The sequence below is a fragment of the Mustelus asterias genome, chromosome 6 (genome assembly GCF_964213995.1).
Source record: "Mustelus asterias chromosome 6, sMusAst1.hap1.1, whole genome shotgun sequence".
In the NCBI taxonomy this organism is placed as follows: domain Eukaryota; kingdom Metazoa; phylum Chordata; class Chondrichthyes; order Carcharhiniformes; family Triakidae; genus Mustelus; species Mustelus asterias.
The window spans coordinates 7,554,837-7,570,935 of NC_135806.1; the positions used below are offsets into that span (position 1 = coordinate 7,554,837).

Sequence of the window (16,099 nt, forward strand, 5' to 3'; positions counted from 1 at the left end):
CCCTTCTGGAGTCACCAGGAATTGAAAATTAATTTCCAGGACATTAAGGCAAATTTAAGTTATTTATTTATTAGTGTCATAAGTAGGCTTACATTAACACTGCAATGAAGTTACTGTGAAAATCCCCTAGTTGCCACTCTCTGGTGCCTGTTCGGGTACACTGAGGGAGAATTTAGCATGGCCAATGCACCTAACCCGCACGTCTTTCGGACTGTGGGAGGAAACCGGAGCACCCGGAGGAAACCCACGCAGGCACGGGGAGAACGTGCAAACTCCACACAGACAGTGACCCAAGCCAGGAATCAAACTCGGGTCCCTGGCGCTGTGAGGCAGTAGTGCTAACCACTGTGCCACCGTGCCGCCCAACTATTGTTAATATTAATTCCAGGACACTGTCACTGTCTGTGTGGAGTTTGCACATTCTCCTCGTGTCTGCGTGGGTTTCCTCCGGGTGCTCCGGTTTCCTCCCACAGTCCAAAGATGTGCGGGTTAGGTTGATTGGCCAGGTTAAAAATTGCCCCTTAGAGTCCTGGGATGTGTAGGTTAGAGGGATTAGCGGGTAAAATGGGTGGGGCCTGGGTGGGATTGTGGTCGGTGCAGACTCGATGGGCCGAATGGCCTCTTTCTGCACTGTAGGGTTTCTATGATTTCTATGATTTCTAATTCAAACCAATAAGAGGTGCAAAGGGAACTGGGAAAATAGGTATCGTGGGCATGAAAAAACAATCATTTTATTTATTAATTTATCAGTGATACAAATGTTGGCGTTGGGTAAAGGAATTCTTGACTGACAATCAAGCGGGGAAGGAAGAGTTTGCTGGCTTTCCAATTAGCATGAGAATGGACATGTTGGAAGACCAATGAGGTGAGAGTTGGGGGGGTGGGTTGTTGCTGGGCGGTTGGGAGCAGAAAGTCACATGAACCCCTAGATTGCATCTGGCCAGGGTTATGCAACCCTACGTCGCTGCCAGTTCCATTTGTACCGAATGGTAAGCGTTTGCTCAGGGGTGTGGTCTGTAAAATTGAGCATCTCACCCTTGCATTCATCAGCGCTCCTGCCGTGCATGTATTCAGTCGAAGTACCGGGCGGACACATCTTACACTCCAGCTGTCCCTCGTGGTCCTGATAGGCCCCAATCCAGCAACTCTCACAGGCACTGTGTTCCAGTGAGTAATACGTCCCCACTGGACAATTCACTGTTTTCGCAGAACAGGGAGAAACCAGAAGGAGCAGTTAAAAATCAACTTATCCGTTTATTGGACCGGTGTTTCAAAACAGAAAGAGTCGCATTTACGATAGCCCCTTTCATGAGCACGCAGTGGTTTACAGCCAATGTGGTACACCTTGTGAAGTGCAGTCAGTTTTGTCATTTAGGAAATGTGGCAGACAACTTGCTGCCCTTGTCTTTCTTGGTGATCGAGGTCGTGGGTTTGGAAGGTGCTGTCGAAGGAAACTTGGAGAATTGCTGTGGTGCCTCCTGTAGATGGTACACACTGCTGCTGCTGTGCGTCAGTTGTGGAGGGAGTGAATTCTGAATATGGTGGGTGAGGTGCCAATCAAGCTGCTTTGTCTTGGATGGTGTCAAGCTTCTTGAGTGTTGTTGGAGCTGCGCTCATCCAGGCAAGTGGAGAGTATTCCATCACACTCCTGACTTGTGCCTTGTAGATGGTGGACAGGCTTTGGGAAGGCAGGTGTTCCTGATTCCAATACATAGACTGAGTGGACGTGATCCGTTTTAGTTTGGAAATGGTATATGATGGAGGAGGGAACTCACCAAGCTTCCTCAGGCAGCACCTTCCAAACCCACGACTGCTACTTTAAGGAGCCATCACTTTAATGTGTTTATTTGCTAATTTTCCAATTTGTTAGAGTAGAAAGAGAGACATCGGAAACAACATCTTAATTTTATTATTTAAGTTTCCTTTAAAGTTTTGTCCTTCATCACAGAAAAGTTTATTTATTAATGTCACAAGTAGGTTTATATGAACACTGCAATAAAGTTACTGTGGAAATCCCCTAGTCGCCACACTCCAGCGCCTGTTTGGGTTACACTGAGGGAGAATTTAGCATGGCCAATGCACCCTAACCAGCACGTCTTTCGGACTGTGGGAGGAAACTGGAGCACCCAGAGGAAACCCACGCAGACACGGGGAGAATGTGCAGACTCCACATAGACAGTGACCCAAGCTGAGAATTGAACCCGGGTCCCTGGCGCTGTAAGGCAGCAGTGCTAACCACTGTGCCACTGTGCCATCCTTTTTAAGGAGTTGTCAATTTGCTTAATTGGTAAATTTGTCAATTTGTTTATTGTTTATTGCTGTACTGAAACAAGTGTAGAGAGAGGCTGCAGTGATATTGGGCTGGGAGCTGGGAAGTTTCTATTTGTAATGCCTTTCCCTGTGAATAAACTGATTATCAGGAAAAGTATCGGAGTCCAGTTTGGTACCTCATCAAACTGGTTTGGGATTGGATTAACATGAGTGTGGTAAATGCTCTTTTCCAGCAAGAATCGATTTTGAGTGAATGATCATGTTAGCCCTAGCGCTGGACTTACCACACATGCGTTCCTTTAACACAGAGCCCGGTCTGCAGAATAAAGTGGCTTTGCTGCTCTCCAGTGACTTGCTGTCTGACTGAATGACCTCAGGGCCAAAGGTGAATTGATAAAGTGGCTCACTGTCCAATGCCCTCTTCAGCCGCTTCGCCACACGCTCCAATGTGTGCAGGAGACGTCTCTGATTATCCGACTCCGCGGTGTCATTCTTATCAGCTGGCAATGCTACGCTGGCTGGGAATTGGACAAATGAAAATGTTTTAAGTCACAAGAACAACATTGCTGGAATTTTATCGCCTCGCCCGCCCGAAGCTCGTAAGATCCCGCCCGACGCCAACAGAGAATGCCGTTCTGCAAGCCTCGCCCACCCCGATTCTGGGGCGGGCATGCCGGTAAAATTCCAGCCCCTGAATCTGTACGCAACACGAGTTTGGCCTCAGCTGTGGAATGTTGCATCCAGTTCCGGGCAGCACGCTTCAGGAAGAGTGAAGGATTGAGAGAGGGTGAAGAAAAGATTCACCAGAATGGTTCCAGGGATGAGAGACTTTGGTTGGGTCGATAGATTGGAGAAAGTGGGCCCGTTATCCTTGGAGAAGAGGAGAAGGTTGAGAGAGGAACCATATTGCCCACCTACCGCTGATGTTAAACACCAGGTGGATTTTCTGGTCGGTCTCTGGGATGTTAAAGCTGACTTTCCGGTTGTGTCGTCGCTTTGTCTTCGGAGACAGCAGCTGAGGCGTTTTGAATACAGACCTCTGATCGCTCGAGCGTTTCTGTATCCTGGAGGATCTCACAGGTTCGTAAGAGTAATCCATTTCGCTCAGTGGCTCATAATTATCTCCCCATATTCCTGGTCCTGTTGGCAAGAGAATGTTCCCCCGGTTAGTGTGGATCACTGCTTAACACAGCGACTAATAGAACTTTCTTCATAGAATCCCAGAGAATCCTACAGTGCAGAAGGAGGTCATTCGGCACATCAAGTCTGTACCGATCACAATCCCACCGTAACCCCACATATTTACCCTTCTAGTTCCCCTGACACTAGGGTCAATTTAGCACGGCCAATCAACCTAACCCACACATCTTTGGCGTGTGGGAGGAAACCGGAGCACCCGAGGAAACCCATGCAGACACGGGGAGAACGTGCAGACTCCACACAGACAATGACCCGACACCGGAATCGAACCCGGGTCCCTGGCACTGAGAGGTAGCAGTGCTAACCACTGTGCCACCGTGCCACCCGTGTCTCCAACATCAGATCTATTTAATAACATACCGAACATGGAAAGGAAAGTCATTGTCACCAGCTGCAGAAATTCCGTTAGAATAGAAAGCTTACATTAACCAAACCTGAACAGGGGGCTGATATACAAACAAGAGGCCACTCAGCCCCTCGAGTCTGTACTATCATTTATTGCCCATCACTAATTTCTCTTTAAAAGGTGGTGTGGAGCTGGGATAGAAGACCAGCCATGGTCAGACTCAATGACAGGGCAGGCTCGAAGGGCTGAATGGCCGACACCTGCTCCTATTTCTTATGTTTCTGTTTCCTTGTCAACTGATATCAAATTCAGACCCTGAGCCCAAAATGATCATTGAATCCCTATAGTGCAGAAGGAGGCCATTCGCCCCATCTAGTCTATACCAACCACAATCCCACCCAGGCCCTATTTCCATAACCCCATGCATTTACCCTAGCTAGTCCCCCTGACACTCAGGGGCAATTTAGCATGGCCAATCCACCTAACCCGCACATCTTTGGACTGCTTCATCCCCACTCCCATTTTTCACCCCTCCATCCCCTCAGCCGCCACCAGGTGAGTCGCACACGTGGCAACCATTTAAGCAGCACAGAATGCACAGCGACGCAGGACAGGGCACAGCATTTGAATGGAACACAGTCAGACGCCATACCTATGATGGCAAACCCATTATCATAGTTATAATTGTACTCCAGGCACTGGGCTTTGGGTAGTTCCTCCACGTTACATTCCACATCATTGTCGTCGCTACACAGAGCTGGAACCTGAAGACATTCAGAAAAAGGAAAAGACAAAGTAATTTCAAAGTGATCAGGAATGTGCTTGTGGCAACAGTTTACGTCTCACAGGGCAGCAGGGAGTTGTGTACCTGAACATGAACTCGCTAAACCTCTTCAATAGGGGTAGCGTTTCTGCTTTGAGTGCAATCCAAAAATATATCCTCCAGTCCCACAATCCTCCAAACTACACGAGCTCCCCCAATTCTGGCCTCTTGTGCATCCATTAATTACTCCACCATCAGCTCTCTAGGTCTTAGATAAAATATAGAAAATAGAAGCAGGAGGAGGCCATTCAGCCCTTTGAGCCTGCTCCACCATTCATTATGATCATGGTTGATCATCAAATTTGGTAACCTGTTCCAGCTTTCCCCCATATCCTTTGAAGCCTTTAGTCCCAAGAGCTATATCTAACTTGGGCGGCACGGTGGCACAGTGGTTAGCACTGCTGCCTCACAGCGCCAGGGACCCGGGTTCGATTCCCGGCTTGGGTCATTGTCTGTGCGGAGTTTGCATGTTCTCCCCGTGTCTGCGTGGGTTTCTCTCCGGATGCCCCGGTTTCCTCCCACAGTCCAAAGGTGTACGGGTTAGGTGCATTGACCGTGCTAAATTGCCCCTTAGTGTCTCAGGATGCGTAGGTTAGCGGGATTAGCAGGGTAAATATGTGGGGTTACAGGGATAGGACCTGGGTGGGATTGTGGTCGGTGCAGACTCGATGGGCCAAATAGCCTCATTCTGCACTGCAGGGATTCTATGATCCCTCTTGGAAACATGCAATGTCTTGGCCTCGACTATTTTCTGTGAAAATGAACATGGAAGGCGAGCGGATTCCATAGGCTGACCACCCAGTGAGTGAAGAAATTTCCGCTCATCTCAGTCCTAAATAGTCTACCCTGCACCCTCAGACTTTGAGCCCTGGTTCAGGACACCCCGACCATCAGGAACATCTTTCCCGGCCATGGTTTGGCCACCTTTCCCATTTTAGTTTTGCGCCAGACAAGAATAAACAATTGTTGCAGTTTCCCCATGCACTCCTTGAATGTCTGCCATTGCCAATCCACCGTCATCCCTTTCAGTATCCATCATAGCCAACTCACACTCATACTATCGTAGTTTCCTTCATTTCGATTCAGAACCCTAGTCTCAGAATCAATGGCGTCACTCTACATCTTGATGTAGAAACCTATCATGTGATGGTCGCTCATCCCCAAGGAGTCTCGCACAACTAGATTGCCAATTATTCCTTTCTGATTGCACAATACCCAGTCTAGGATGGCCTGATCTCTAGTTGGTTCCTCAATGTATTGATTCAGAAAACCATCCCGTATACACTGCAGGAATTCCTCCTCTGTGGTATTGTGACTAAATATGATTTGCCCAATCTATATGCAGATTAAAGTCACCCATAATTACAGATGTTTCTTAATTGCATGCCTCGCTAATTTCCTGTCTAATGCCACCCCCAACATCACCACGGCAGTTTGGGGTCTGTATACAACTCTCACCAACATTTCTTGTGCCCCTTGGTGTTTCTTAGCTCTACCCACACATATTCCACATTGCCAGACCTAATATCCTTCCTCACTACTGCATTCATTTCCTCTTTAACCAGCAATGCAACTCGACTGCATTTGTGGGATTCCCAGATACACCCTAAACCTTTCCGCCTCTCCCTCTCTCTCTGCTCCTTGACCCTCGCTCATTCCTGTCCTAATATTTCGTGATGAGATTCAGTGTGAAATTTTGTTTGGAAAACGCGCCAATGAGGTGCGCAGAGATGTTTTGCTACAAACATTATTGGTCATTTTCTGATGCTGCATTTGGAAGGTCTACTGCATTGCGTCGATCTGGTTTTTACCATTTCAGTTAAGATGTTGTCGAAGGTTTTCTCAAAGTTATCCAGGAGAGCAAAGTCATCGCATCGATTTACGTTGTACTGCACTTCAAATTTCTTCTCACCGTTATTCCCAAAGCGTTCTGCTGCAGTGAGTCAGAAAGAGGGTGGGTGTTCATTCCAACATCAGTGCTAAAGGTACCCCCCCCACCCCCAGCCGCGCATCCCCCCGTCCCCGCTCCCCCCTGCCCCATGCAACCCCTCTCCTCCCGGCCACGCATTCTCCCTCCCTGCCCGCGTATCCCCCCTCCCCCGCACATCCCCCTCCCCCGCACATCCCCCTCCCCTGCGCATCCCCCTTCCCCCGCGCATCCCCCCTCCCCCACGCAGTCCCCCTCCCCCGTGCAGTCCCCCTCCCCCGTGCAGTCCCCCTCCCCCACCCCCACCGCATCCCCCCTCCCCCACATATCCCCCCTCCCCCTGTGCATCCCCCCTCCCCCGCCTGCATATCCCCCCACCCTCACGCATCCCCCTCCCCCACGCATTCCCCCTACCCCCACCCACATATCGCCCCTCTCCTGCGCATCCCCCTCCCCCCGCCCCACGCATCACCCCTCCCCCCACGCATCCCTCTTCTCCCCGTGCATCCCCCCTCTCCCTGGCCGCGCATCCCCCACTCTCCCCCGCTGTCCCCTCCCCCCACGCATCCCCCCTCCCCCCGCACATCCCCCTTCCACCCCGTGCATCCCCCCCCATCTCACCCCCCCCCCCCCACCTCACCCCCCCCCCCCCACCTCACCCCCCCCCCCCCCCACCTCACCCCCCCCCCCCCCCCCCCCCCCCCCCCCACCCCCGCGATTGCTCCAGGGATCTGACTGAAAATTTGAACTATTTCCGGATCTTGACCCTGTGTGTGGAATTTTCGTAAAAAATAGCCAAGTGTCAGGTTCTGACTGAAAACCCACATCTTTCCCTCCAGAAATACAGCCAAGCTTTTGGACCAGCTTGTCTGGCACTCTCTCAAAAAATAAATCAAGGGGCTTGGTTTGCCCCCGTCGCTCTGGTGGGGGCCAGACGGGGGCACCATCTTTAAAGAGCGTCCCGATCTGCGAGGAAAGTATCCTTTGTGACTAACCGGCCCTCAACACATCACCATGGGTTGGATTTTACAGCATCACCTTCCCCCCCCCCATCCCCAAGCAAACATGGTAACGGTCTGTCGAGAATACTACGTCATCAGAGCTACAATCAGAAGCCAGCTGCCATTTTGAAAAGACCCATTAATAATCCGTTGAGCTTGCTGAAGAGCCAATTTCTATCTGGCCGCTGCAATCTTTGGGCTTCAGATGGGAAACTACTTGGGAGAATACGGTAGCCATGACGAAGAAGAAAATGTCTGCCACTGGGACCACGACCACATGTGGTAGCAGAGTCTTCACGCGAAGCTGGCAGTGTCTGTACGCTCGTGGACTTAATTTATAAACTTTTTTGAGGCTGCCATAAGAAAAGAAGTAAGATCGAGAGCACTGGGGGCCTTTAATTCTGTAGCAGTGACCGACTTCCTGGTCACAGCATAACCCCTCCCCCAGGTGGCGTACCGGCCTAGACTCCTGATTGGACATGGAGGCAACCTCTGATTGGCCACCACCCTGCTGCCAATTGACTGTGCAGTATTTGATTCGCTGAGACAGCGGGGGAGTGGGGGGGAGAAGCAGCCAATGCACTTTCCATTCCAAGTCCCTTAAACCCCCCCCCCCCCGAAAAGAAGTGTCAAATTTGGCACACGATCAGAGCTCATCGCGTGGGTATTGGTAGCGTTGAGATGAAATTTGAGTTTGGGCTTTTTAATGTTCGCAATCCTGAGATTACAATTGTCCACTCTCAGAGCTGCTGACGTTACCAATCTGACAATTGCTTTGCACGGATTGTAAATCTCCAAAGGGAATTTGATCAATAAAAAAGAATCGATTTTCCGTTCTGAAACGACACTTACTGGAGCAATCAGGCCTCGCGGACGAAGCAGCTGGAATCCACAGGCCGTCGTGAGCGCAATAATAATTTTCCACTGATTCGACAGCGAGTCCATATCCATCAAAACAGTACAGGGTGCAGTTCACACGCAGGTCATCGGCAACGCAGGAGAAACCACCATTCAAGGGAGTGAAAGGTACTCCACAAACTGTATCTATAGTGGGGAAAATCAGTTTGAGTGTCAGTGATTGACATTCCAGATATCCCAGCAAGGTGGCACAGTGGTTAGCACTGCTGCTTCACAGCGCCAGGAACCCGGGTTCGATTCCCGGCTCGGGTCACTGTCTGTGTGGAGTTTGCACATTCTCCTCGTGTCTGCGTGGGTTTCCTCCGGGTGCTCCAGTTTCCTCCCACAGTCCAAAAGACGTGCTGGTTAGGTGCATTGGCCATGCTAAATTCTCCCTCAGTGTACCCGAACAAGCGCCGGAGCGTGGCAACAAGGGGATTTTCACAGTAACTTCATTGCATTGTTAATGTAAGCCTACTTGTGATACTAATAAATAAACTTAAAAGGATGAATTCTCACTGGTTGCCTGGATGGGTGCAGCTGCAATGATGCAAAAGAAGTTGAACGCTATCGGGATCTGATCAAAGCTCTTGCTACTGGACGTAATAACTATCCACCCCTGATGCTTCCAATATCTACAGCACTCACTGCAGCAACTCACTAAGATCACTTTGATACACTTTCCTCCTCTGTAACCAATCCTAAACCAGTTGCTGAAATATGAAACCAGATACTTTTATCGAATCCGTAGAATCTCTACAGTGCAGAAGGAGGCCATTCAGCCCATCGAGTCTGCACCGACATCAATCCCACCCAGGCCCTATCCCCATAACCCCATGCTACATTTACCCTGCAAATCCCCCCTGACACTACGGGACAATTTAGCATGGCCAATCCACCTAACCCACACATCTTTGGAGTGTGGGAGGAAACCAGAGCACCCGGAGGAAACCCACGCAGACACGGGGAGAACGTGCAGACTCCACACAGACAGTGACCCGAAGTTGGATTTGAACCCAGGTCTCTGGCGCTGTGAGGCAGCAGTGCTAACCATTTTCTTTGATAATGAGTTTTTTGTCACAGAATAAAGCGATCCATATGTCTGTTTCCTACCTCCCAACCCAGTGTCCCAGCAGTCTCCCTTTATACTATTTTATATATACCAGTAAATTAAAATAGTTAACAAATTAAGCCATCCAATTATGATGATTGACAGCCCCTTAAAGGGGAACCTTAAACAAAAGGCAAAATCTTAAAGGAAATTTTATTGAGTCAAATTAAAATGGTGTACTCAGGACTGATGACACTTCAGCCTTCATGATGTCTATTGGTCACGGAAGGTCTCAGGAGTATAGAAACATAGAAACTATCTACATTACAATGAGATCACCCATCCATCTTCTAAACTCAGGAGCATATTGGCCCATTCCACTCAATCCTCATGGGACAATCCTCACACATGTTTCACAGAGACTAGAAGCAGGAAGAGGCCATTCTGCCCTTCAAGCCTGCTCTGCCATTCATTTTGATCATGGCTGATCATCGAATTCAATATCCTGACACTACCTTTCCCCCATATCCCTTGATCCTTTTAGCTCCAAGCACTATATCTAATTTCTTCTTAAAATCAGACAATGTTTTGGCCTCAACTACTTTCTGTGGGAGTGAATTCCACACATTCACCACCTTCTGGGTGAAGAAATTTCTCCTCACCTCAGTTCTAAAAGGTTTACTCCTTATCCTCAAACTATGACCCCTAGTTCTGGACTCCCCCACCATCGGGAACATTCTTTCTGAATCTACCCTGTCTGACCCTGTTAGAATTTTATAAGTTTCTGTGAGATCCCCCCTCACTCTTCCAAAGTCCAGTGAATATAATCCTAACCGACTTAGTCTCTCTTCATGTGACAGATTATCAGTGGACATCGTGTGCTCTCTCTCCGGGAACACTCAGCCATGCATTAGGTCACCATAAGGGTCAGACAGTGAGGGTGGGTGACCCCCCTCCACCAGCCGCTGTCTGGGACTGTCGATGGCCACCTTGACCAGGCCCAGAAGCAGGCTTATGAGGAGGTCCTCTTCTCTCCACGCCTCTCTGCACTGGGTGACCAAAGAAGAAGAGCGTGAGGCTGATGCAAACAAAAACCTAAGCAGCAACTCCCTCAGATAATTAAAGAGGGAGAGAAAATGCCCCCAATCTACGTACATGTGGAACACCGACTGTCAAGGTTGCTGAAAATACAGGCAGCCTGGGAGTCCGTAAAGCGATATAACCTCTGGCTGTACGGGACTGCTGCATGCAACTGTCTGAATGCCCAATCCTTGATGGAAAAGGGGAAGATGCTCAAGGCAAGAGCCCACCACTGATGGACAACAGGACGGAATGCCAGGAAGTGAAGGGTGTGCAGCAGCATGAGCCCAGACAGTAAACTCCTCCATGCCAAACCAAAAGGCATGGAGCGTCAATCTCTCTTTATAAATGCCTTAAATACTTAAAGCATTGGGCAGCATGGTGGCACAGTAGTTAGCATTGCTGCCTCACAGCGCCAGGGACCCGGGTTCGATTCCCGACTTGGGTCACTTCTGTGTGAAGTTTGCACATTCTCCCCGTGTCTGCGTGGGTTTCCTCCGGGTGCTCCGGTTTCCTCCCACAGTCCGAAGACGTGCGGGTTAGATTGATTGGCCATGTTGAATTGCCCCTTCGTGTTCCAAGATATGTAGGTCAGGGGGATTAGCGGGTTAAACACTTGGGGTTACAGGCAACAGGTCTGGGTGGGATTGTCCCTTAGTGTTAGGGGGATTACGTGGGACTACAAGGATAGGGTCTGGGTGGAATTGTTGTCGGTGCGGACTTGATGGACCAATTGGCGTCCTTCTGCGCTGCAGGGATTCTGTAGATAAACAATACCCTTCACCCATGCACCATCACAATAAAATTAACATCCCATTGACAGCTTGCAATGACTTCAATCAGGCCATTGAGGTTAGCCTATTGGAGTATGAACTTCCTGATCAAGGAATCAATTGATGAGCCAATCAGGGAGTCTTTTCCTTGTATTTAACTGGGAGTGTCAGTTCCTCTGCTGACTGTGAGCACTCTGTGTACTGCTGTTGGAATTGGAAATAAAGGGATTTTGGTGGAGGGACTTCTGCCTCTGAAGACTTATTACACAGCTGCCACAGAGAAGGTTAAAAGCAACAATGCCAAGGGAACTCAGTCAGCTCCAGGTTACCCTCCAAGTCATACACCATCCTGACTTGTCCCTGTGCCATGGTTATTGGGTCAAAATCCCAGAATTCCCAACCTGAAGTCTCCGTTCTCACCAGAGAGTGACGCTCCGAGGAGAAGGTTCACCATCAGTGTCTGAGCTCAACCACATGACAGGTGATCAATGTGGCCTCACCCCCCTTCAGCCACACTCCCCGGTGACCTCTGGCATGACCGTTCAGACGGCAAGGATGACATTCGTGACAAGTGTTAACTTTATGGATTGTAGGTCAGATGTGAAGTCACTTTGAAGGGAAGCAGGTGTAGGCACCTCCCCTCGAGGGTCTCGTTCCTCGTCATCTTGTAGCAGAATGGGTCCCAGTTCTGAGTTTAAACCACAACATCAGCGACCTCTTGAGTTATAAATTGACATTTTCCTGATGCTACTCGCTAATTCAGTGGAACACCAGGACACTGATAATTAGGAAATTGAGTGTGTCGGATTAGAAATGAACTATAGAATCATAGAATGACTAACACTACATTCTGCACTCTCTCATTTCCTTCTCTATGAACGGTATGTTTTGTCTGTATAGCGCGCAAGAAACAATACTTTTCACTGAATATTAATACATGTGACAATAATGAATCAATTTCAATTTTTTTAGAATAGTTACAACAAGGAAGAAGGCCAATCAGCCTGTCGTATCGGTGCTGACTCTCTGCAAGAGTAGTTGACCTAGTTCCACTCCCCTTGCCCTATCCCTGCACCCTGCAATTCATCTCCTTTCTCTTCCATTCCCTGGTGAAAGCCCCGATTGAACCTAACTCTGCCGTACTCTCGAGGAATGTGTCACAAACCCTAACCACTCATTGCGTGAGAAGGTTTTCCTCAAGTCGCGGTTGGTGCTTTCGCCAATCACCGTAAAGTTATGTCCTCTGGGTCTCGATCCTTCCACCAATGGGAAAAGTTTCTCTCGATCTACTTTGCCATACCCATCGTGATTTTAAACAGCCTTATCAAAACGCTTCTCACTGTGTCTCCTCTCTGAGATCAGCCCCAGCTCCACCAATCTGTGCGTGTAACTGAGGTCTCTAATCCCCGGAACCATTCCCAACAATCTTTCCTGCACCTTCTCCAGCGATTTCTCATCCTTAGCCTACAATATCCACACAGACAGGAAACCCACACAGACACGGGGCGAATGTGCAGACTCCGCACAGACAGTGACCCAAACTGGGAATCGAACTCAGCTCGAAGAATGAAGGATGAGGGGGGATCTTATTGAAGCTTACAGGATACTGCGAGGCCTGGATAGAGTGGACGTGGAGAGGATGTTTCCACTAGTAGGAAAAACTAGAACCAGAGGGCACAACCTCAGGCTAAAGGGACGATCCTTTAAAACTGAGATGAGGAGGAATTTCTTCAGCCAGAGGGTGGTGAATCTGTGGAACTCTTTGCCACAGAGGCTGTGGAGGCCAGGTCATTGAGTGTCTTTAAGACAGAGATAGATAGGCTCTTGATTAATAAGGGGATCAGGGGTTATGGGGAAAAGGCAGGAGAATGGGGATGAGAAAAATATCAGCTATGATTGAGTGGCGGAGCAGACTCAATGGGCCGAGTGGCCTAATTCTGCTTCTATGTCTTATGGTCCCTGGTGCTGTGAGACAGCATTGCTAATCACTGTGCCACCGTGCCACCCTCTCCCCTACTCTTTCCCCATAGCCCTGCAAATTTCTCCTTTTCACTCATTTATCCGATCTGCGTTTGATTATTGAATCTGTTTCCACTGCCCTTTCAGGCAGCGCCTTCCCGATCACAACTATTGGCTGTGGAAGAAAAACATTTCCTTGTTTCTCCCGGGTTCCTTTGCCAGTTCCCTTCAATCTGTGTCCTCTGGTTATAGGAATAAAACATTTGCTGGACTACAACCTTGTTTCATACCTCTGACGACAATTTGAATGTCACAAGTCCTGTTATTGCCGGAAGGATCTGTCGCAATGTAACGAACAACTGTCTCTCCACGGGAGAAGAAATCTCCAGGTGAATGTGTCTTTTTAATCTTTACTGGAGCACCTACGAAGAAAGATTTGAGAAGTCATGAGTCTTACTGTTTTGGAGGGAAGGCAGCGGCTGGAATTCTCCCATCTCGCTCGCCACAGGAATTGTAGCGGGCGAGACAGAAAATTTGCCGCACCATTCAAATGTGCTTTGAGGTTGGGCGGGAATTTCCCGTCTTGGGGCATGAGCGGCCGGAGCATCCCACCCAATGTCATTAACAATAGCTGGATTCATTCACCTCTCTTTGAAATGGGTATTTATCCTTACCACCCAGGCAGCAACCTGGCAGAGTGGATAACCTGCCCGTTACAGAACTCCAGGAGTTCATCGCCCAGATAAGAAATATCCTCCAGGGGTCAATACAGAAGGAGGCCATTCGATCCATCAAGCCTGCTATGACAACAATCCCACTCAGGCCCTATCCCTATAACCCCACATATTTCCCCTGCTAATCCCCCTGAAACAAGGGTCAATTTAGCATGGCCAATCAACCTAGCTCACACATCTTTGGACTGTGGGTAGTTGTGTTTATAAAGGGATGGATTGTCATGAGCTCCATGGCTTCACCAGCCCCTCCCCTCCCCCCAGCCCACAACACTCCCTATCTCCATAAACCCCTCCAGCCCCACAACCCTTTGAGATCTCCGCACTCCTCCAACTCTGGCCTCTGAATTGTACCACCCCCGATTTCCACTGGCTGGGCAGTGAAGGGTGGGAGATGATGCTAACATTTCCTAAAATGTGAGATCACTTACTGATCTGCGGCCTAACTCCACGTGCCCGCCTTTGCTGCCTATCCCTTAACACCTTTGACTTGCAAAAGTCCATCAATCTCAGATTTAATACTAACAATTGATTTAACATCAATTCTCATTTGCGGATAAATTCCAAACTTCTGCCACTCTTTTACGTGGAGAAGTGTTTCCTAATTTCACTCCTGAAAAGTTTGACTTGAATTTTTAGATTCTGCCTCTGCCCACCCCCCCCCCCCCCCCACCTCCCCATCCCCACCCCACCCGTCCTAGACTCCCTGACCAGAGGAAATCATTTCTCTCAATTGACCTTCTCTGCCACCCTCGTGACGGTCCCCAAAAATGGAACATTTCCCAGAAGCCACAAAGAGGATAATGTCCTCCTCCCCAACCCATGAGTGTCACATGTACCACTTTCACGCTGAGAGATGGCTGCCATAATCCACAGGCACGGGGAGATGTCAGATCCAAACTGTTTAGCTGAACTTCAATTTAGAGATTTGGGAACTTACTTCGTACCCCAAAAGCTGCAAACGATGATACCTGAATTATCTGAAAATTGCGGTTCCTCCCACATGGCCTGATAGGTCTCTTCATGCGTCAGGATGGGCAATGGTGAGCGACATCTGTCAATCACAGGAGGTTCAGTATCTAAAGGAATGTAAAAAAAATAATCATCCTCTAAGTAAACTCTGTCCTGGACTATTACTCAAATGTCAATGAAAGTTCCACAGGAATTGGACAGATTGTACAGGATCCAAAACTGTTTTAATGAATCATTCAGGAAGGTTATTCCCAGTCATGTTAACTCACCAAATGAACAACTTCTCCTCATCTCTCATTCAACTGCACTTCGATATTCTAAAACTACTCACTTCATTGTAATGGATACTGTCTGATAGGAGGGCCTAACGATGCTTCCTTTTCACCCTGCCCTCAACTCCCTTTAAAGTTAAAGTTTAAAGTTTATTTATTAGTCGCAAGTAGGCTTACATTAACTGCAATGAAGTTACTGTAAAAATACCCTAGTCGCCACACTCTGACGCCTGTTTGGGTACACTGAGGGAGAATTTAGCATGGCCAATCCACCTAACCTGCTCATCTTTGGACTGTGGGAGGAAACCGGAGCACCCGGAGGAAACCCACACGGACACGGGGAGAATGTGCAGACTCTGCACAGACAGTGACCCAAGCCAGGAATTGAACCCTGGTCCCTGGTGCTGTGAGGTGAGGCAGCAGTGCTAACCACTGTGCCACCGTGCTGCCTGATCTTGCCAGAGTCCAATCCATTTTGAATATATCGCAAATATTTTGTGAACATTTAAACCTTTTTTTTGCAGAAATTCCCACAGCCTCCATGTTCAACTGTGTTATTTATAAATGCACTTTAAATGGCAACTTTCAGAATACAGTAACAGGAATAGCCCCAATCCCAGTTTCAATTCTTTTTATATGTTTGGCAACTGAATGAAGGATGAGGACCAAAAATCAAAGACTTTGCCAAATACATGAGAAGAAAAAGGGGTGGTTATTGAAACACGCCAAGCTTGGGTTGAAGAGTTAGTTGACCTTATGAAGGAGGAGAGACTGAGGGAATGGAGGGAATTCTGAT

General features: G+C 48.6%; 1 protein-coding gene across 1 annotated transcript in view; it reads right to left on the reverse strand.

The window, feature by feature from the left end:
- The window catches only part of svep1 (sushi, von Willebrand factor type A, EGF and pentraxin domain containing 1), a 206,251-nt gene that overhangs the window by 126,965 nt on the left and 63,187 nt on the right, over positions 1-16,099 (reverse strand). Inside the window, exons 10-17 of the mRNA XM_078215305.1 lie at positions 15,031-15,138; positions 13,619-13,750; positions 8,421-8,612; positions 6,452-6,573; positions 4,470-4,581; positions 3,190-3,411; positions 2,556-2,789; positions 1,036-1,197 (exon numbers count right to left, since the gene is read on the reverse strand). Coding sequence (XP_078071431.1) covers positions 1,036-1,197; positions 2,556-2,789; positions 3,190-3,411; positions 4,470-4,581; positions 6,452-6,573; positions 8,421-8,612; positions 13,619-13,750; positions 15,031-15,138 — 1,284 coding nt within the window. The remainder of the gene's footprint in view (positions 1-1,035; positions 1,198-2,555; positions 2,790-3,189; positions 3,412-4,469; positions 4,582-6,451; positions 6,574-8,420; positions 8,613-13,618; positions 13,751-15,030; positions 15,139-16,099) is intronic.